Source organism: Lissotriton vulgaris, chromosome 1_1 (assembly GCF_964263255.1).
Source record: "Lissotriton vulgaris chromosome 1_1, aLisVul1.2, whole genome shotgun sequence".
NCBI lineage: Eukaryota > Metazoa > Chordata > Amphibia > Caudata > Salamandridae > Lissotriton > Lissotriton vulgaris.
The window spans coordinates 2,043,258,544-2,043,280,744 of record NC_141685.1 but is presented as its reverse complement, the minus strand read 5'-3'; the positions used below and the strand labels follow the sequence as shown (position 1 = coordinate 2,043,280,744).

General features: G+C 44.1%; 1 protein-coding gene across 6 annotated transcripts in view; it reads right to left on the bottom strand.

The window, feature by feature from the left end:
- Positions 1-22,201, bottom strand: part of C2CD5 (C2 calcium dependent domain containing 5) — a 915,439-nt gene that overhangs the window by 228,915 nt on the left and 664,323 nt on the right. For all 6 annotated transcript variants that reach the window (XM_086920391.1, XM_086920370.1, XM_086920386.1 and 3 more), the window contains one exon: positions 21,371-21,457. In XM_086920391.1, coding sequence (XP_086776517.1) covers positions 21,371-21,457 — 87 coding nt within the window. The remainder of the gene's footprint in view (positions 1-21,370; positions 21,458-22,201) is intronic.

Sequence of the window (22,201 nt, the reverse complement as noted above, 5' to 3'; positions counted from 1 at the left end):
CCAGATCCCCTCATACCCCGACTCTGCTTTTCACATTCGCTTTAATTGTACAGTTTTATGTAGCACAACTGCCACCCAAAGGCACTGGAGCGCTTTAAATAAGCACCAGTTACTTTTTTTGTGCAGTTTTATACAGCGCTAACACCACCTGAAGGTATTGGAACGCTTTACATTAGCGCAAATTACTTTCCACAAGGAGCGGTTGACAACTTGGAGAAGAATCACCAAGAAAGATTCTGTAACATGAATAAAATAAAATGAAGGCCATGGAATCATTGGCAGCGGAAGAATCGACTGTAATCAAACCCGCCGACAAAGGGGGTGCGATAGTGGTTCTCCCAAGGGAAATGTGTAGGAACATGTGAAAAAACTACTGAATTAGACAGGCCATTACAAACGGATGACGAAGGATCCTTCAAGAGAGGTACAGGAAGAGATTGCTTATATGGTAAATGAGAGTTTGGAAAATGGGTGGACAGCAAAACACGAAGCTGATTTCCTAATCCAAAAACAATCCAGAGTACCCTACTGCTATACAATACCATAGATACACAAGATCCCCTCCCAACCCCGGAAACCAATTGTCCATTTTAGAACCCATCTCATTCACAGTTCAGTGACGTATTCCTTCAGCCACTCGTTCAGAAAATACTAGCTTATTTTCAGAACACACAAGACGTGTTGAACCTGACCAAGTAACCACCTTTTGATAAATCTAATGAACTCCTTCTCAGTTAGGATGTGGAGTCTCTGTATACACACATCCCACAGGAGGCCACCTTAGAGGTAGAAGAAAAAAAATCTCTGTGAAATCGAATGAGATTCCATTGCTCCACAGGAGTTGGATTTAGTTCTAGCACATTCAGCACTCTCACATAATGTTTTCAAGTTTGAGGGAGAGACCTACCTGCAGGTACACATAACATCAATGGGGAGCACCTTTGCTTCCAGCCTGGCCTGCCTCTATGTGCACTCATTCGAATCAGAATTTGTCTTAAATTATCTGAATCCATTCTAGGATAATATAAACATTTGAAATGTCATATAGATGATGTGGTGTTAATCTGGACTAGAACCAGAGAGGAGGCTCTTGGCTTTGGCAACTGGTTGAATGTACATAACTTATTCCTGCGTTTACTATCAGCACTGGAGGGAGTGAACTCCCCTTCCTGACCTTTTGCAGTCTGAAAGCTTTCACCCCAACAGATTGTGGGTCAATCTACAAATAGAGCAGTTTTTGCACATGCAACGCAATTGCTTAGATATGAGAGATTATAGGTTGTATGCCAAAAAACAGTCTGAAAAAAGCTATACCTCAGGAATAGTCAACAAAAGAGCACTAAATAATTACAGGGGCCAGCTTCTGATGACATACAGAGCACAGGGGAGCGACAGGTTAATTTTTGTTTCCACTTACAGCACTATATCAAATGCTTTCCAAAAAGTAATCAACAAAAACTGGAGCATGATACAATCAAGTGGACTCAACAATGAAAAACCTATGTAATAATTTAGGAGAGCGACCAATATACAAGACCTAGTGGTACACACTTGGCCGAAAAAAAAGACCACAGAACAATCAGACCACCCTTTGGAATCTCCCACCCCATGTGGGTCACTCACCATGTGGCAAATGCAGCAAATGCCCTCGGATTAAGAGAGCTAAGGAACTGGACTTGGGGATGAGGACGCCTTAGAAATTGAAGATTCTGACTAATTGTAACACCATGAATGTAGTGTATGTAGTAACGTGTCCATGCAACCTCTTGTATGTAGGTATGACTAACAGAACACCAGAGCACTATCCGGCGTAAGAGAGACGCCTCAAAAGTAACCCAGCATTACATAAAGAAAGGGCATGGAGAAAATTAGATGGAATGGTATGCGTTAGAGAAACATATGCAAACATGTACAGGCGTCACAAGACCACTATTCATCTTTGAAAAGAGATAGGTGCATAGGTAACAGATGGACCTAAATGGGTTGAATGACAAGAAACCCTGGGGTAGCCTAAATTGTTGAATCAGCAACCCCATTTGTTTTGTAATACACATGGGTGAAAGAGGTAGACCCACAAATGACTAATGAGAGAACTCCGCAGTGATAGAGGTAACTTTGTAGTAGATGATATGGATGGAGAGAACTGTTTTAATTGGACTACTAGAATCGAGCCGATAAGTCTAAAAAACAGTGTGCTATGAGTGAATCCTTAATAGACCTTTTTAGAGGTAGACAGACACCCAAAATAATGTGTTCTGTGGACCATGGTTTCTTGCAATATAAGGCATTCAGTTCACAACAATCACATCAAAGGTGGCAATTAGCCTTCCACCGACTAGCAGGGACTCGGCTTGGTCATCATGTGTGCCCTATGTCGCATAGTCTGAGCAAAAACTATCTTCCAAAAATACCCTGCATTTGCAGGGCTGCCATGTCCCAACAATGGCATCTCAGGGCGTTAACAACACTCCAGCCACCAACACCAGTGGTCCGTAGTGGTTAGAAGTAGGTAACCTAGTATGGTGTACCTTTTGAAAAAGTGGGATAACACGGGTTCCATTACTTCTGTTAAGCCCACACTGTCACCACTTGGGGAAGAGACTGAGGGCAGTGAAATGGTGTCAGCCCTGCCAGATGACTTGAAAACCGTAGGATCCCGGCAAATTCGGGTTTGCAGCTTCAGAAATGGGTCTGTAATCATTGGCTTAACCCAGCCTGGACTATATGTGAGCAATGAGTGTATGTGAGCGGCATCAACATTATGCGGGGTACATCCTCCCACAAAGCGGTACATGAGCTTTTCTGGTTCGTGTTTAACAAACAATTGTTGGGCTTGCAGTATGTTGAGCATGAGAGTGAGTCCTTAAATGAGATGGTGATTATTTTCTGTAACCCATGACAGATAAATATGATAAACATCATAGCATGACTGAAAAAAAACGCCCTGTGTGAATGTTCAGAGGATAATGCGCAAATCGATTACATGAAACTGTTGTGGGCCGGATGGGATGTGACCGCCATATATTACCCATTTTGGCTAAATATGTACACATTGATTGATGATAGCACGGCCCCTCATGATAGGGTGCAGCATGGTTATGTACCAAATATATTCTCTCATTACTTGTGATGTGTCCCTCAAGCAAAGTGCTAACTTTTAGGCACCCTTAGGCCCCAGTAGATGTACAATGTGAACCACGAACATTAGGTAGGACACCCAACTTTACCACGACTAACACTTGTCACCATGTGATAATTGTGCGACTACAAAGGACATCACTCCTCCCTTAACCATAAAGCCGGTGTCACTAAAGTTTAGGAAAAGGAATAGTCTTGTTTCTATTATAATAATTGGTGTATTTGAGATTGTTTAAGACATATGTCAAAGTCGCATATGAGCTCTCGAGGATTGCCATGCCCTTCCACTTTTCACATGTGTCAGTTTGCAGTGGTTTGCAGTAACAATGCACTTGCATGCCCACGTTTCAAATGGAAAAATCTGCTGATGTAGTAAAGTCTCTCTCTCCTTAATAAACTATTATTTAGTAAGTTGTATTTTTTATTAATATTTTCCTAATAGGTTAATGTATTAAACTAGATCCAGAATCGGGGAGGATTCACCTGGGATAAAGGTAGATTACACATTTTAGTAGCATTTGGTTAAGTGACTATTAGAGCCAATGAAGCTAGTTGAAGGGATCCACAAGCCCTAAAGATTGCCCAAGACCTGGCTATTATCAATTGATCAGAAATATGTTGGCAGATGAGAGACGGGTCTGAGACATAGTCCTCAGCATACCCACTTGTGATTGTTTTTAGGTATACCGGTGTCTAACCACTAAAGGTAAAATACGGAGGAACATCGAGGTATGTTTAGCAAAGTCTGGATTCTGCCTTGTCCAGCAGTTTTTATTTAAGAAATCCCTCCTTCCTTTAAAGTCTTCGAGGAAGTTGAGTCGCCCTGGTGGCACCGATCTACCAGGGAGTGGAGAAGATTGCGATGATGAAGTGTGGCACTATTATGTGTGAGAAGTTTCCTCTTCCATAAAGGATGACTTTCCTCATAAAAGCAGCAGAAGTCCTATGACGTCCAATATCTGGATTCCTGATTGATTCTTTTAACATTACGAAACAACATATCTTCTATTTTTTTTATTTTCTTTATTAAGATTTTATAGCATGTGCAGACAGAAAGCCCTAAAACTAGAACAATCTAATACATGTCTTAAAGCAGACAGTGAAGTAATACAAGAAAGAAAAAACACAACATGCACAGGTTGACAGCAGGAAATCTATCGTACATGATCTACAGGTGAAATGATGTATAGAAAGACAGGCTGTATCCTAGCTCGTACTATAGATGGTCTCATTTCACACATACAGACAGCAATACAGTACTGACTTAGGGCGATGTGTCGAGTCTTTGTGCATGTTGTAGCAGGTATTGTCGCAAAGGCTCTCATGTGTCCTTAGGGCGAGATGTTGCAGGCAGTTCTTCAGCATATAGCTCTAAGGTTTCCTGACAGTAGACCAAGTCTTTGACCCATATGTCTCTTTGCAAGTAACAAGGCTATCCGCACAAATCTAGCCTGCACGCCCCTCAGTGTGGGCACATGATGAAATAGACATACAAGAGGTATGCACGGGAGTAGGGTCCCCGTCATAGTATGTAATCTACTGATCACCTCCTCCCAGAATTGTAAAACTGATCTACAAGATGGAGAAAGTCAGCCTCTCCAGGTCCACACCTCCTGCACTGAGCCGAGTCCCTCAACCCCATTTTGTGTAGTTTGACCGGTGTATGATACGTTTGGTGGGAACTTAAAATGCAAAATTCGCAAGTTACCATTCGGCGATAATCTATCCGTCAACATGCATATATGCTCCCAGTTATCCGGAGTGATGTGGGGGTCTAATACGGAATTCCATCTTTCCAGGCTATTATCTTTCCTCCGAACCTTCTCCTCCTGCACCGACCTAAACAATTTAGTAATCAGCTTTTTTTTTGAGGGGGCTACTATCAGTAACTGTAGAGATTTGAGGATCAGAGGTTCAGCAGGAAAGGACGGGTAGCGGCTTTTAATGACCCTCTGTAATAGATATCTAGTGTACAGGAAAAGTGGGGTAGGATTAGCAACATATCCCATGTCATTATCATCCAAGTATGTGCCATCTGGGAAGAGATCCTGCATGTGTGTTATCCCCACCTCGCACAATGCCTTCAGTGGACCAGACTCACATGTGACCGATAGCACAGCATGTCCTGCCAGCAGTAAAGCCGGCGCATATAGAGGGGTTTTATCTACCAATTTGCCGAACACCTGCCATGCTGCCACTGTAGTGTCGATGGTGTTTATTTCTGGATGGTGGGTTCCCCTATGTGAGTGTGTGATAATTCCTGACAGTGGTGTCAGATATGCGTCACCATCCTCCACTGCGACGTGCGGGGTGAAAGCGTGTGGCTTGAACCAATAATAGGCGTTTTGAGCCTGTGCGCATAAATAATAAGTGTATAGATCTGGCGCCCCAAACCCCCCGTGCATATGGAAGTGTGAGCGTGGCCCAACCGACCCTTGCCTGCTTGCCACCCCAAACTAGTGAAAGAAGTTGTGATCTGAGCATAGAGAAGAAATGCTTAGTCAGCTTGATTGGGATGTTGCAAAATAGGTACAAAAAACGTAGAAGAATGACCATTTTTACCACTGCGATATGGTCTGCGAGTGATAGGGGAAATCAAGTCCATCTCTCCACCTGACTTATTAAGGCAGTGTATGCGCTACTGTAGTTTTCCGTTACAACCGTTGCTGGATCCCGATGCACCCATATCCCTAAATATTTAACCGGGTCAGTGGTCCAGACGAGGGGATATTCCAATGCGGAAGTGGAGGTGCACAATGTGAGTGGAATTATCACCGATTTGTCCCAATTTATGGTCAAGGCAGAATACAGGCCAAACAGAATATATTCACATAGCACTGAAGAGAGGTGGACCTGCGGATCACGAATAAAAAGAACCATGTCATCTGCATAAATGGAGATGCCAAAGGGTCTATGGTTAAAATTAAGTGCAGTATATCTATGCCTCTGTCGAATGATACAGGCGAACGGCTCCATCATTATGGCGAACAGCAGAGGAGACAAAGGGCACCCCCGACGGGTACCGCGGCTTATGCAAAGGGGTTCAGATGTCAGTCCACCCACCCGCACCCTAGCTGACGTATCACTATAAAGCACCCGCAGCCACCGCATAATAACCTCGGGGAACCTCATTCTGCGCAAAATATAAAATATGTAGCTCCATTCAATGGAATGAAATGCCTTGGCAGCGTCAAGGATGACCACTGCCGCTGGAAGGTCAGGATTCAGGACATGGAACATGGCGAATATCGTGCGTAAGTTGCTGGTAGTAGACCAGTCTGGGATAAAGCCGGATTGGTCCGACAGGACTATAGTGGGTAGCAGGGGCTGTAATTTGATGGCAGTGATTTTCGCCAGATTGTGATAAGGGGCGGTACAGTTGGCAGAGGTCAGATTTATCTTTTTTGAGTAGTGTGATGATAAGGGCTTGTCGCAGTAAGGGCGGAAGAGTGCCCTTATCATGAGCCTCAGCATACATTTCAAGGAGATGAGTGGCAATGAATATCGTTTATAAAATTTGGCTGCAAGCCCATCTGGACCTGGAGCCTTGTTGTTGGGTAAGGACATAATTGCCTCTTTAACATCGGTTTCTGAGGTTGGCTCAGGTATTCCCTATGTCCTTCAGAGAGCCAGACACAAGCGATGTCTGAAAGATAATCATTCAGGGCCTCGACGTCTCCCCCCCTCGCGTTGCATATAAGTCAGCATAAAAAGCACAAAATCGTTACTCTATATCCTGTGGCCTAAAGTGTTCCACTACCTGCGCGTCTACTATTTTGGTAATGCTCTGACCTGAAACGCAGTGTAGTGGCTAGTTTTGTTCGAGGGCGCCCAGCTTCACCGTAGGCCCTAGCCACATGTCGGCATGACATGTCGCGTGCCGCAGATTCCGCCATCACATCATATTCCTTGAGTAAATCCTGTATTCCAGCCAAAGATGCTGGTGTGGGGTCTCCCAAATATTGCCTTTCACACTCCTTAAGCTTTGTCTCAATCCTATCAATCTGAACTCTTATGTCTCTTAAAATGCTCGATGATTTGTCAATGCAGACCCCACGTATTGTGACCTTAAAGGTCTCCCAGAGCACAGTTGCGCTGGTCACTGACCCTGCATTTATTTCAAAGTATTGTGTGATGGCCTGCCTAAGGGTGTCTTCAAATATCGGGTCAATGAGAGCCTCTGGACGGAAGCGCCACGTGAAAGAGAGATGTATATTTGCAGGGATCTGGATTGCCAACAGCACCGGGTTGTGATCTGATAGGGTGCAAGGGAGAATATGTACATGTTTTACCCACCCATTAGCTATTTCATTAGGGAGCCAGTAGTCCAGGCGGGACCAACTATTATAGGCCGGTGTGACATGTGTACCAGCCTTGTCAGCAGCATTACGGACCCGCCATACGTCTACAACGCCCATTTCAACATGGCGTCTCAAACACACTGAGCAATCTTAACAGTACGCACCCCATGTGGACTAGATTTGTCAAGGGTTGGATCATGATGTGTGTTGAAATCTCTCCTCCAGATTATGGCTCTCTCCGGCCATGTGCGTAACATTTCAAGGAGTTGAACAAATGCCGTGGGGTCATCTACAACTGGACCATACACATTAATGATAGTTACCATAGTGACCCCAACTTGCCCAGCACCATGGCTCAGCGACCCTCAGTGTCCATGTGGGATAGTATTGGGAGAAAGGGGATGCCTCTCTTAACCAAAATCAGAACTCCCCTGGAATAGGTAGAAAAAGAAGACGCCAGCCTATATCTTGCCCACCTGGTGGCAATATTACCTTCCTTTTGCTTGCTTGCTTAAGTGCGATTCTTGTAGAAGAGCAATTTGCACCTTATGGGGTTCTAAATAAGCCAGCACTTGGCGAATTTTTCTGGGCGTGTTTAGCCCCCAGGCATTCCATGTTATACAATTATATTTTTCACCTGTTTGCATTTTTGAGTACCATGGGTACCAGCTACGAGCACAAGGCAGCCTGTCTTCAAATCAGCATCAAGACCTGTTATCACAACCTTATTAGTCATCTCTACACATGTAACAGTGTCATACCATGAACAACCCCCCCCCCCCGCCCCCCACTTTGGCAGCCCAACTACGCCAAAGACATGTCCCCGATTGATCAACAACCTCAATAACAAACCCAAATCAACAATGTCATGATGGGGTATACCCATGGTGGGGGCGAAGTGGCACCTGCCACTCTCCGCTGTATTGGAGACGGAGCAGTCACTGCAGATATATAAGGCACTCAAAAACGGCATCATCTGCTTGAAGAGTAGGGATGTAACAGTGACCTGCAGCAACCCGACCCGTACAATAATAAACAATCTCTAGCACTGCTGCTGGGGGAGGAGGTGCCAACACTGAGTCAACAAGCACTACTGAAAGTTAACATGAATATCATGTAGCAGTGATATATACGTAAACCTTGACAGAGCTGGAGTGTCTCGGAGCCCTGAACATACTAACAGATACTGACTGCGTCAATGCTGGTCCTCCAGCGGCAAAGAAGAAACAACCTGCAATTTATCATCAACTTGTGGTCAAGATTCATCCATAACCCCAACTAGAATAAAACAACCTACATGAGCATCAGTAATATTATTCATCAACATCTGAGGTGGCGCTTGCAGCTTGTTTTTGGCGCCTAAGAGTCTTAGCATATTCCATGGCCTGCTTCGGGTTGGCAAAAATCTTAGCCTTCTCACCCACCCCTATCCGCAAGCAGGCGGGATACAGCATGGCATACGGCACCTGTTCTTTCACCAGCATTTTCTTGACTCCTTGAAATTCTTTTCTTGCTGCCTGCACCGTAGCCGTGAAATCTGTGTAAAACCATAGCGTGTTGCCTTGGTGCAAGATGGTACCCTTCTGACGGGCGATGCGGAGTATAGTGTCATGATCACGAAAGTTCAACAAATGGCAATTATGGGCCTTGGGGGGTGTGGCTAGTGATCTATGGCCTCTCTCTACCACCAGCATGTTTGAAAGATTGTCCGCCCCACATACCTCTCGCAGCAGTGCTTCAACAAAGTTCTCCAGCCTGCCCACATTGGTCGACTCCGGCAGTGGCAAAATGGGCACGTTGTTGCGCCTGGAGCACGCTTTAATGTCCTCAATTTTTTCCCTTATGATTGCCAATATCTTGTCAATGTCGGTGGTTTTTGCTGCAAGTTGTTGTATGCCGTCCTCTGCGTCGGATATTCTCTGCTCTGCTCCGCCCAGACGGAGTTCCTGCTTATCCAACTTTGACGACATATGGTCCATTTTGCCGTTCAGTGCCTCGATTTTGCCATTGATAGATTGTATGTGGAGTATTTTTGTATACAAATGAAATAATGGTTCATAACAGTTGTGTTGATTCCCCTTTGTTATTCTTTCTTTCTTTTCATGCTTTTTTCGATATTATATTTATACTTCTTTCATTGTTCATCACTTTCTTCTGATTAACTGGGTTGATTTTAGACGTGTGTTAAATTGGGTGAGTTGCTAATACGTATGGAGTAGATTTTATTTGAGGCTGTATTGCAGCGCCGATTATACATTACCACACTTTGGACGCATTGAGGAGCCTAGTGAGAAGAACTGAGCATTCTAATTTCCGTTTTGCAGGCTACATGTAGACCAGGGACACTGATGCCTCGGCAGGCTGTTCGCTTTTGTGTTGGGATAATGTTTTGTTGAATACATGTCCATTTCGTTTACTAGATTGCTATGACGACGATTGCTGCTTGTTTTGTTTTACTAACTAGCGGAATACCGCGGGATGTCGGTAGCACGTTTGCAGACATATGTTTTTATTTATCTGGTTACCATGACCACTATAGTGTTTTGACCTATCGGAAAGTAGTACGGGATGACGTTGAGATGCTTATAACCACTGCGAGCTTTTGATCATGAGACCCACTACAACGCGTACACAGGAGAGACGAACACGTTTGGTTATGGTAAGCGTTACCTGGTTGTTTTGCCTAGCGTGAATGCTTATAAGAGTAATCTTTGAGTGAAGTACTGACAGTTGATTTTGCTTTTGATTCTCAGTTGTGAGCTTTTGGCAGTCGCGTGTTTAAGTATTGGGCATCAATTTGTAGAATCGTCTTTCTGAGTCTCACGGTAAGTAAGAAGAAAGTGTAGTGATGTTATGTATTACATTAGATCTTTTCACCGCTCTTAGTTGACAATATGGTTTATAAAATTTTCAGATCGTGTTTCTGTTGAGGACGTAAGTAATCCTTTGTTCTACTTCATAAGGTGTATTGTGACGGCAGAGGCATGCCTTATTTAACTTAATCGGTACATTTGGATTTCAGGTTTTTCTAAATATTTTGTTCTATACACCCAGCGGGGTGTTTCTCTTCAGCGATTGGAGTGAATTTTGAATTTTCAATTCATAGTCACAGTGGGGTAGTTATTCTGGTGATGGCTTTCACTAATCTTTTCACTTTCTTCACTATTCTCAACTCCGTTTTGGTCTTACTATTAAGACATTTTGAAAATGAACCTAACTAATTAGTTACTAGTGGAAACCTCACTTATGTGCTTGTGATATTTTTGTTTCCTATAGTGCTTTCCCCTGACGAAGGGACCTCATCTATGTCCCGAAATGCATTGGGCCATCAGCATCCTTATTTGAAAATGTTTTTGAACTTTTGATTTAGTGTCATACATTGTACATTTTATTTTGATGCTAATTACATTATATGTATAAATGTTGTTCTTGAAGTTGGAAATTTTATTGTAAATATATGTCAATAATAAATTGCACGATTAAGGTGCTTAAAATTCAGTTTAATTTGTGGAGATTTACAAACCTCTTTCAAGGTATTGCGCACCTGAGTCTAGCAGGTAATTTTGCGATCTAGCCCCTTTCATTGATAGATTGTAGCCTGGCCTGAATCGATGCCAATGATGTTTCCAGCGCCATTGGTGGTTGAGCCGCGGAGTCAAGTTCCGAATCGGACGCAGCATTTTGCATCGATTTTCCACCTTTGCGAAGCTCAAACGTTAGCCTGGGTTGGTTTTTCTCAGGTTTGCCCATTGTGCCCAATGTGTGCCTGAAGGGGTCCTGTGATTATGTGAGAGGGGGGCCATGAGTAACGTCTCCAGCTAATCAGTGGCAGCTCGCCCTTCTTCGAAAAGTTCAATTATGTCAAAGTTCAAAGCGCGGATGTAGGGTGCAATGTGCTTCGCGCTCCGCCAGTGCCGTGCAAGTGGCGTGCAGGATCTTCTGATCTGTTGCAAGCCTGTAAAAACCAGAGTCAACCAAGCCAATAATACCGGAAATGTGCTCTATAATGGACAAAATCCACAGTCACAAGGCCGCGAACGTCAAATGCGGCGGGCGAACGCTGTACCTCTTCCAGGCTACAGTGATTCGTCTTAATCTTCTCGCCCTGGCACACCGCCCCTGTAGTGAGCATGTATCTGCAGGATGGAGTTTAGTGCACAGCGCACAAGACCCGGGAAAATAAGCTGCTAATAATGGCTGCAAGGCCCAGCCGGCTACTCACGCTGGCCCCGGAGCGGCATCGGCCTTTACTAGCGCTTGGGGGGCGGCTGTCCAGCTGTCACCAGCTTCGGCAAGTGGCGCACACGAGGTCTCACCTGCACAACTTGAGAGCCGACTCCACAAATGGTGTGCACAGCGGCTAGATCACAATCACCTGTTAGTCTGCAACGATCCGCAGCCCGGATGCGGCCGCGCTAGAACCTCGCGGCCGCCATCTTAGGGCTCCGCGTTTCCTCACGGCGCCATCCCCAAGCAGTTCAGCCCTCATCAGAGTCTAAAATTGCATCAAAAGGCAGCGCTTGCTGTCGCCTGCCACCTCGAGGGTCAGGATTGCGCAGATGGCCACTTGAAAGTAGGCTATGAAGCAGGATGATAGTGACGGCAGGCAGCCATCTTGCCGCGTGCCAAGGCACGCCCCCAACATATCTTCTAGTTACCTCTTCTTGTTGTTGACGCTGCCGTACTGATTACAAGGATGTATGAATTTTTGTAGGCACGGCGAGATTACGTGATTTGCCCAAAATCAAGAATGATAAACAGACGTGAAACTCATTTGCCAGCTCCATAGTCGAAAGCTCTGTCCCTTACGCCACATCCTCTCCCAAAAGGACAATATATAATATCCCTAGTCTCATCCTCAGTACCACATTTTGTGATTAAGAATGACTCAATTAATCTCCCTGGTTCTAAACACAACAAGCATTGGCAAAGCCAGTAGGTTTCGCCTGAGCGAAATCGATTGTTTTTAGGTCTCAGTTAGACAGCGCATGCACTGCTCTGCTAGACAGCGCATGCGATGTCTTAACGACACGTGCTGTGTTCTATCTCTGGGCTTACAAGCTGCCCATTTCCTACCATTTGTAAACTTCGGCATCGCTCTAATTTTCTCTGATGTCATGGCATGCAGGCAGCATGCCCTCATCTTGTGTTCGGCCCTCCCATAGAGCATGGATCAAGTACATGTCTCTTTACACTGCTACCAGTTTGCGCAGCTATTTTTTCTTTGTTTTCAAGCACTCCATAAGAGTACTTGTGTTTTCAGGCCATCTACCTTGTACACACACCACTAAAATGCATGCGCAAGTACATAAACAAATGCATTTTTTTTAAAGTTGTTAAAACACAAACAGCATTTTTTTTTTTTTTGCGATGGTACTGTAGCCCTTGCTCTGCCCGTCTTGCCATAGCGCAAACACGAGCCAATGGTATTGGAGTGCTTTAAGTGCTCACCAGTTACATTCCAAAATGGCATACTCCTTTCTGTCGCTGATCCTGCTTCAATTAAGGTATTATTTTTACGCCTTCATTGTTGCTTCCTACCGCCCCGTTCCTTTCGTTGCTTGCCCATCTCCCCATCCCCTCCTGATTCTCTGCTTAACCCATACCCCCTCTACCTTCATTGTCGCTGTTGCTTTTATTTTTTATTTTACAATCCAATGGTATTGGAGCGATTGTTCCGTCCTCTGTCTTGCCTTAGTCTCCTTTATACATCTATGCACACACCACTAAAACGCATGCAGGTGTACATGAACAAATGCATTTCTCAAAAAGTTGTTAAAACATTAACAGCACTTATTTATTTTTTGAACGATCGGGTGGCATTGGAGCACGTGCTCCGTTCTTCGTCTTGCGATAGAGCAAACATGAGCTAATGGTATTAGAGCGCTTTAAGTACTCACCAGTTACATTACAAACTGACACATTCACTGTCATACACAGGAGGAAGCAGAAGTGATTTACCTAGAATCTCAAACTGTTCAGCCAACCCAGTGATTTGAACGTGGTTGCCCATCTCTGGCCATTACACCACAATTTTGCTTCCCTTCAAAGCTCCTCCACTGTTTCTCACTATCACTTCCACATTTGTTCAGCAAGACCCCATCAACACCGAGTAAGAACCAAAGAAGGTTCAATAAATAATCACAAATTCCAAACCTGGGACTTGATCAACTGTGAGAGTACACACGTGGAATACAATATAATCTGACCATGTGGAAAAAAACTATATTGGCAGCACAATAAGACCCCTCAAACACAGGATACAATAGCACTTCTGTAAAAGTAAAAAAATAGACTAGAAATTACCACTGGTTGATCACTTTATAAAATTCAACCACATCAGAGAACTTTTCCTTCCATGGGATTGAAAAATTGAACAGAAACCTGAAGGGTGGAGATTTGGAAAATTGACTATGGAAACAGAAAGCAACATCATTCTAAGATGTAATACATTTAACAAAAGGTCTCAACAATGAACATTTACAACTGGCTCACGAACAAACATCCAGAAATCTAACCAGGAATATCAGGAATAAAACATTGGTCGATTTAGAATGACATCAGCCATCATTTTTGTTAGACACTCAGCGTGAACTCTCAACAAAGAATTTTCTGATATGATGATATTTGAACCTTTTCTAGACTTTGACCAGATTGGTCAGAATAAAAGATAGACAATAACTGAAATATGTTGTGATTTATAATCGTCATATCTCATGTAAGAACTAACAATGCTGTCTCTGAAGTCAGATTAAGACTTTCATTCGAAAGGGGGGATGGGACTAGGAGTAATTTAAGGTCCATGTACATGCTCCATCCAGAAGTATACATGCAAAAGGAGGGTGGCTGTTAATATAGAGGTAAGAAAAAAGTGCAGTTAAAATGTGACTCTTTGGCGGGGATCTTCACTTTTTTGCAATTATGATGAGCGAGGGAATGTAGAGGTAGAGTAGTATGTATACCGAGATGTGTTTTAAAATTGCCTAAGGGGTACTGTCAGGTTTTACTTAGTGGTCCCCTTAACAGGGCTAAAAGCAAGAGTAGAGTGTTGTCAGTGAGATATTATGAACTGTGACAAAATCACTTTGTGTCTATTAAGGTCAACATGTTTCACGCCCGAGTGGTCGAGAAGGGATCCGTTTATGCAGGACCGAAAAATGGAATAGCCCAACTTTACACTTAAGAGGGATATGTGGCTGGGTTTAGCGGTAGCTGAGGTTCGCTTTACCTACATGTAGGATCCCTAACTAGATTTCGTTTTCAAATCGAAAAGAATAAAGAAATAGTACAAGAAAAGAGTTCACATCTTGGTGATACGTCGTAAATAGCTTCTGAGTACTCCTTAAGAAATATAGAAAGTCCCCATAGTTATTATTATGTTATCAAATGTACTAAAAACACGCTTGGATCGCAATGTAGCTGCTTTGTGAAGAGTGAATAAAATACACTGCAAATAAGGCAAGTGAAATAGTTGCGGTAATAAGCAACGTTATTGCAAGACAGAAACAAATACATTTTGGCAACCATACACTCACACAGTATTATATCTCAGCTTAGGGTAGGGAACGTATGTTACCCTGCTGGTGTTTGGTAAATGCATCTTAGATCTCCTTTCCAAACTTTTTTGTTTCTTTTGATTCCATACCTCAGAACATTCTATGCTCTTACTCGTGTATTTATGAGCTTGTTTGGAGACCAATGATCTGATCAAAGAAAAAGGAGCTATAAACAGAAGTTTAATGTTTTATGTTAGTCAGAAATTATAAGTGGCACCGGCCCCGATAATGCTACTAAAGTGGAGGGGGGTTCATGATGTTCTTCTGAGGCCTAGATTCTTATTTCAGGTGAACGCAAGCGCTAGGCCATCAAAAGCATGGGGTAGCACTTTCAAAACCTCACTTACTAAATGTCTCGCAAGATAAGCGCATGCGCTGGCTCAGGCGAGACCTAAAAAAGGATGCTCGATGAAATTAATTATTTTCCTAGGTTCACACAGTTTGGTAGAGCGGGGAAGTCGGGATGGATCCCAGGTTTTCTATTTCAGACTGTGCACTTCAGGCACTAGTTGACTCTAAGGTCAATGCTTTATCTTTAGTTCTTCGCACACAAGTGTGGCTGGCAGACGGAAACCAGAGGAAAGCTGGGTTTAAAGGCATAGCAGCTGCTACTGGATGGGAGTGGGGGGAATTGCAGGGGTGGGGGAGCAGAAAAAAACATTTACTTGGGCCGGCTAGCTGCCGTCTCCTTCCTCCATCCTCTTCTTCTTGTCTCAGCCGGCAACAGAAAGCACCTGGACTCCCAGGCTCCCCAGAGCCAATTACAATGCTGCAATGCAGCGTTGTGATTGGTCTAAGCGCTGTGGATCGGCACTCAGACGGGTAATGGGAGGCGTTGCATGTTTCTCACCAGGTTGTGTAAAGCAAGCCTGGTAGGGAAGATGAAAAGCACACAGGACTGTTTTGCCTGCCCGAGTGACTCTCGGGGCAGGGGCGGGGCTGGCCAGATCAGGAAGAGGAGTGGTTTACACTGCTTAACTGGGCATGACTGCTTTGTAAGCCACTCGGGCTAGCGAAGTAGTCATGCCCAGTTAAGCAGTGTAAACCACTCCTCTCCCTGAGCTGGCCAGCCCCGCCCGCCCCGCCTCGAGAGCCACTGACTCAATATAACAAGTATTGGCATAGCCAATAGGTCTCGCCTTTGGGATTTTATAAGTGTTTAGTTATCCAGCACAATATCCTTGGTGCAACAACATCAACTGTTGCATGGTTAAACACTTATAAGGTCCCAAATGTGAGACCTATTGGCTATGCCAATGCTCGTTGTGTTAGGAGGGGCAGGACAATAAACACAACATGTGGGGTGAAGTGACTCGACGTTGGCTCACATAATGTGATTCTGGCCTTTCAGCGACTTTCAGCCATGCTGAACACCAGATATGCTGCTAGACAACATGGCTAAAAGGCATTCACATTGACAAGGTCAATAGCTTGGGCACTGCAGCGACCTATTGGTTTCACCAATGCTTGTTAAAAATAATATTGGTTAGCTTGTATTTAACCAATTTGCCAGAAGATGGCAGTGTTATGCCGTCTAGAAGCATTTTGTCTTCTTTAAATGTGTATGTGTGCGTATGCGCATCTCGATATAAATGTATATATGTGTGTGCTTATTTAACCCCTTAACTGCTGCCGTCGGCCAACGGTCGTCACGTGCACTACCTCCCCAGTGCTGCGCACGACCGTTGGCCGACGGGCCAGCATTCGTTCTCCGAACGTTCAGCACTGGGCGCTGAACGTTCGAAGCTCTGATGAGGTTATAGATTTTTTTTAATGTTGTAATGTTTTTTATTTTACTAGGGAGACCCACAGAACACACTTAAAAAAAAAACTAATTTCTATTCTGCTTTCCTTTCCCTTCAACTATTTTATTTTATTTTCCCTCTTGCCCTATGTATTTACTATCTCGACTGTTTTCACTCCACAAATGTGTATTTATACTTTATTGCCACAAGATTTGTGTATTGTGCATCGTGAGGTAATTTAATAGAAAAGAACATGCAGCTGCATGCAGCTCAAAGATAAGTTCGCTTGTAGCGCCCATTAATATTGTGCAGTCTACAGAGTTTGCCAGGAGTGGCCCTACAGAAAGAAAAAGACGAGATGGGTTTTTAGCTACCTCTTAAGTTATCTTCGTAATGTAAAGGAGGAATGAATGCCCATAGCGCAGCTCTTGGACACCCTAAAGAGGAACATCTGAACGCATCTGAAGGATTAGAAAGTTGTGCAAGGACCCTAAAGCCATTCCTGTTAGACAGGTCGATATTTACCATGAATGTTTGAGAGGCCAGCCCAAGTCTGCATTTCAAAATAGTGCAAAGAACCTTAAATCTAATCCTGCCTATTACTGACAACCAATGAAGGCTCTCCATGCCCTGAGGCATAAATAGTAAGATCTGGAAAGCCATGGCATCCAATTAAATCCTTCTGTGTATCATGACGCTGGTAAATCTCATGTTGGGTGAGCTCCTAAAGTAGGCACTGATGTAGTTAACCTGGGCGTTCATCATGCACCCTCGCCCCACAACCTAGAATGATAGAAAGATTAACTACATCCCCCTATTGTTATAAGCTGCAAAACAAGGTACCAGATGCTTCTGCTAACTGGAATGGCTTGTGATTCCATGACAAGCGTGTTGCCAATAATAGCTCACTATGTTTGTCTGAAATCTTTACTTTAACTCGTGAGCTAATGGGTATATAATCGGCCTTTCAGAGACTTCAAGCAGTTCACCATACGAGTGACTGATAAAGGCTACATTAAGAAGTCCAATGGTATGTGCAAATGTATCTAGGGACAGGAAGCGTCTGCTCCCTTTATGGCAAAACCTGTGAGGGTTACTACTTTTAGAGAAGGAGACGGCAGTTACATCCAAAGGGAAGAATGTATGCCTTTGGGTCTATGAAGTTCTGGAGTAACTAATAATTGCCTAAAAAATGGCAGACTACACTTGAAGAGTAGAGTTAAACAATTTCCCTTGGTCAAGTATCTAAAGAATTAAGCCCAAATATTGAAAAAAAATTTCAGACTACACTTGAACGCAGAGGCAAGAGAAACTGAGTCCTCTACTAAACAGGTGACACAATTCAGGTACGGGGAGAGGGCTGGAAACTGGCACCTACGATATAAGAAGTTGTAAAAGCTCTAATAACAAATGGCATAACACATAGGTCTGAGTTATGAAGATTCAGGGTGTGGCAACATAAGGCCAGAACCTGGAAATCGTGATGAAGTGGATTCCATCTCAATCGTGTAACTTCTCTGACAAACTAAAGCTAATAATAAAAGGGGTCTTATCATGCGCAAACATAGCCCAATGGGCGTCAAGGCGCCTAATTCAAATCCAAATCCAGCTCATAACAAAGCCCCTGCAGCTCAATCTGTGTAGGCTCTAGAAAAGCACCACGTTTTTAGGGCCTTTTTAAACAGCGCTAGAGAGGGTAAGGTCTTCATCTCCATCGGCAGGGTGTTCCAGAGTTGTGGAGCAATGACTGAAAAAGCCCTGGCTCCCCATCTGGTGAGCTTAAAACGAGGGACAACAAGTTGGAATAGTCCCGAAGAGCGCAAACACCTTGTGGGGTGGTAGCGGGTAAGCAGGGAGCTGATAGCGCCTTTAGATCCATCCTCGAGTGCTCTATAGGTCAGACACAGAATTTTGAAATAAATTCTGTGCTGAATAGGCAGCCAATGGAGGTCTCTCCTCGCAGCAGTAGCAGAAGAGGACCTGGGAAGATCCAGGACAAAGCGTGCAGCAGCGTTCTGCACAATTTGCAGTCGATGTATGAGGCCCTTGTTGGATTCCATGTAGAGAGAGTTGCAATAGTCCAACCTGGAACCAACAAGGGCGACTGCAATCTGCTTGCGTGCTTGAAGAGACAGATAGCTGCGAATTCTATTGAGCGTCCTGATCACGCCCCAGCAGGTCGAGACAGTCCGATTCACCTGTAAGGACATCGAGAGTGAAGTATCGAACATTACACCCAGGTTTCTGGCAGATTGAGAGGGAGTGGGGCAAGTGCCAAGAGAGGTGGGCCACCACTCACTCGACCAGATATCTTGGTCCTTCCCAAAGATCAAGACCTCAGTCTTGTCGCCATTTAGCTTCAGGGAGTTGGTAACCATCCAATCTGCAACGTGTTGCATACAGGACCTGAAGCTAAAGGCAGATGTTATGACAGAGGACTGAGTGAGTGAGACCATGATCTGGGTGTCATCGGCGTATGATACCACCTCCATCCCCTGCGATCTTACTAGCCTATCAAGGGGGGCCACGTAGATGTTGAACAGGGTCGGACTTAATGCCGACCCCTGTGGCACCCCACATTGCAAAGACTTTGCTGGGGAGAGGTGGTTGCCGAGCATCACTCTCTGTTCCCTATCAAGGAGAAAGGAGTTGAGGAGATTCAGGGCCGGGCCAGTGACACCTGCCTCCCTAAGCCGAGATGTTAAAATGGCAGGGGACAGAGTGTCAAATGCGGCCGTGAGGTCCAATAGCACAAGAACAGTAGTTTGTCCAGCATCAACCTTGCGTCGGATGTTGTCGACTACAGAGGTGAGGGCAGATTCTGTACTATGCTGTTTTCGAAATCCATGCTGGGTAATGTCAAGATACTCCGAGGCTTCAAGGAAAGAGGATAGATGGCGATTCAGGTGTGCCTCTAAAATTTTAGCAGGTGCAGGGAGCAGAGAGATAGGTCTAAAATTTTTCAGGAGGCCGGGATCGAGTGAAGGCTTCTTAAGGAGCGGCTTCACAATGGCCTTCTTCCAAATTGATGGAAAAGTACCTTGAGCAATTGCCTTGTTCATCACCTCAAGTAGGGGAGGAAGGAGACTGTCCCTAGTGCTAGTGAGTACAAACCCCGAAATGAAAGCTCGAGACAACAAACCAGTATTTCGTATTCATGAAGTTATTGTAAGCTCTTTTGTGAGATCTCCTACTCCCTAAAAGCCTGGTCATTGAAGAGAAAGGCTAGTTGAGGTTGTTCAACATGGGTGAACAAAACTCTAGGGACATATGCCTGACTGAGATAGCTGAGGAAAGGCTCACTACCGTGTCCCACAATGACAGGACTAAATAATTCTTGGGCATCCATGTTTCATTGCATACTTCCATCCTGTCTCTAATGAGATGTGCTTGAGAGAGGGGTTGGGGTACAGTTAATTCTCAGAGAAGAGCAATGCCTCACAAAAGGCATCAACCTAAACCCTTTCCTCCCACCTGCCGCCCGGGGCTTCTGGTGCATGCTGAGAGTCGAATGATTGGAAGGGGTTTTGTGAAACAAGGCAAAACAGAACATGACCAGATCGGGATTAAACGAGACCTACCCTGGTCAGCCATAGGAAAAAAGAAGTATTAAGAAGGCAACAAGACCCAAAAGGGGGCTGCTCAGAGGAATGTGTGGAATTTTGAAGATACCTCATTAGTTGTAGAAATTACCTTTCCTAGAGGTATCGCTGCTGATCCCAATAAACGAAACTCCCACTGAATACCATCTGGAAAAATGGAAATTACTATGAGATCCTTCAATATGGGCCAGGAGATGGACTATGAGAATATATGTCCAGGCTCCACTGTGCATTCTTTTTACACAGTCAAACTCATAGGCGACACAACCCCAGTGTGCAGTCTCTCTTTCCCCACAGATGGTTTCTATGATTTGAGGACAAATCTTAAACTCTCCTGGGGGGGTTGTCCTTCATCTTTCCTCTGTTAGAAATTTGTCTCAGGGAACTCGGTGGAAACCTTGATGTTCAGCAGGCAAGAAGAGAGCGGAGGCCTAATACAGGGCTAGAAGAACTGGAGTCTTACAGATGTTCAATGAAAGCCAACATGATTGATCTGATTTCAAGCACACCACAGGTTACCTAAAGAAAAAGTTATGATTGTTTTTAAATGATCTTTATGGGAAACAAAAAGTGGTGCAGAACAAAGCAAAAGCAATGCCAAACACTAAGGGGAAAAAGTTGATACAAAGGCAAAAGGTAGCCCAACAAATATAATGGGTGACACTTAAATGCAGGAAAATACACTCCAAATATAGAAGCTGAGAAGGCTCTTGGGGATAAGACTATTACATCGGAGTGATCCATGTGCCTATTGATTGCAACAGCTCAGAAAAACATTTTCCGTTCCTCTTATAACTTTCAAGGCTCCGACCGGATGGAAATAGGAAGGGGACTAATAAAAGAGTCGATATCAAAATTATTTTTATCATTAGTCTATCATGGGAAATAGAGCCACACTGGGATGGAATGTTACACGTAATTAATTCAATCAAGGCCACATCTGGGCTACACAAGCTGGGTAAAAATACAACTGAAACCAATACGTGTTTATCGAAATACATTAGGACGTTAAATACCCAAAGACAAACCTTTTGAAGGTGAGAAAGGAACAGCAGAAGGTGTATCAGAAAAAAGTTCCATTGGAAACTGTAGTTGTTCTTCATTTTCTGCAGAACCTTGAAAAACACACAGAAAGGCTGTTAATTCTGCAGGCACAGGGCACATAGCTACAGATACAGATAGCATTTCCATAAGCATTGCTGTAGAGGTAATGAAGCAGTGACTCTAGCGCCACATGTCCTATAGGCCCCCCTTTCTTCAGACATTTAAGATGTTCTACAAGCAGAGACCAGATCCCTTTTAAGGTCTCACCCACAAGCAGCATTAGCTGTATGTTTGAGATCTCATATTATCAATATTTTAAACACACTACGCCTGCAAGAAGTAAGAGAGTCAGTTTTGTGCCAGCCCCTTTTAGTCCTTGGCTCTCATGTGTTTTTCACAATTTACCATAACTGCTTAGATGGGCTCTCCATGAAGCCCACGGCATTTAGAGCATGGTTACAAATTCTCATTTTATTGTTTCTTTACAAATCCTATATTTCCTATTTTAGTGATGGGTGTGAAGACGTAGTACCTCACTATGTATCCCATCCTAAACACTCAAAAAGTGGAGTTTGTTTTGTGTACACACACACTGATATGACTGATCATGGTGGAAGCAGCAGTGAGAAGCTGTTCTAAAGAGGCACGCGCGCTTGCTTTGCCTGTTTTAGATTAGTGCGTCATCGAGCAGTAGTAGCAGCACCCCCCCCCCCCCCCCCCCTAGCGTCTTGAGACCCTCCGGGTAAGTAGAGCGCTCTATAAATGTCTATGATTGATTGATTGATTGATTGATCACGATCACTTTCGCTTTCACA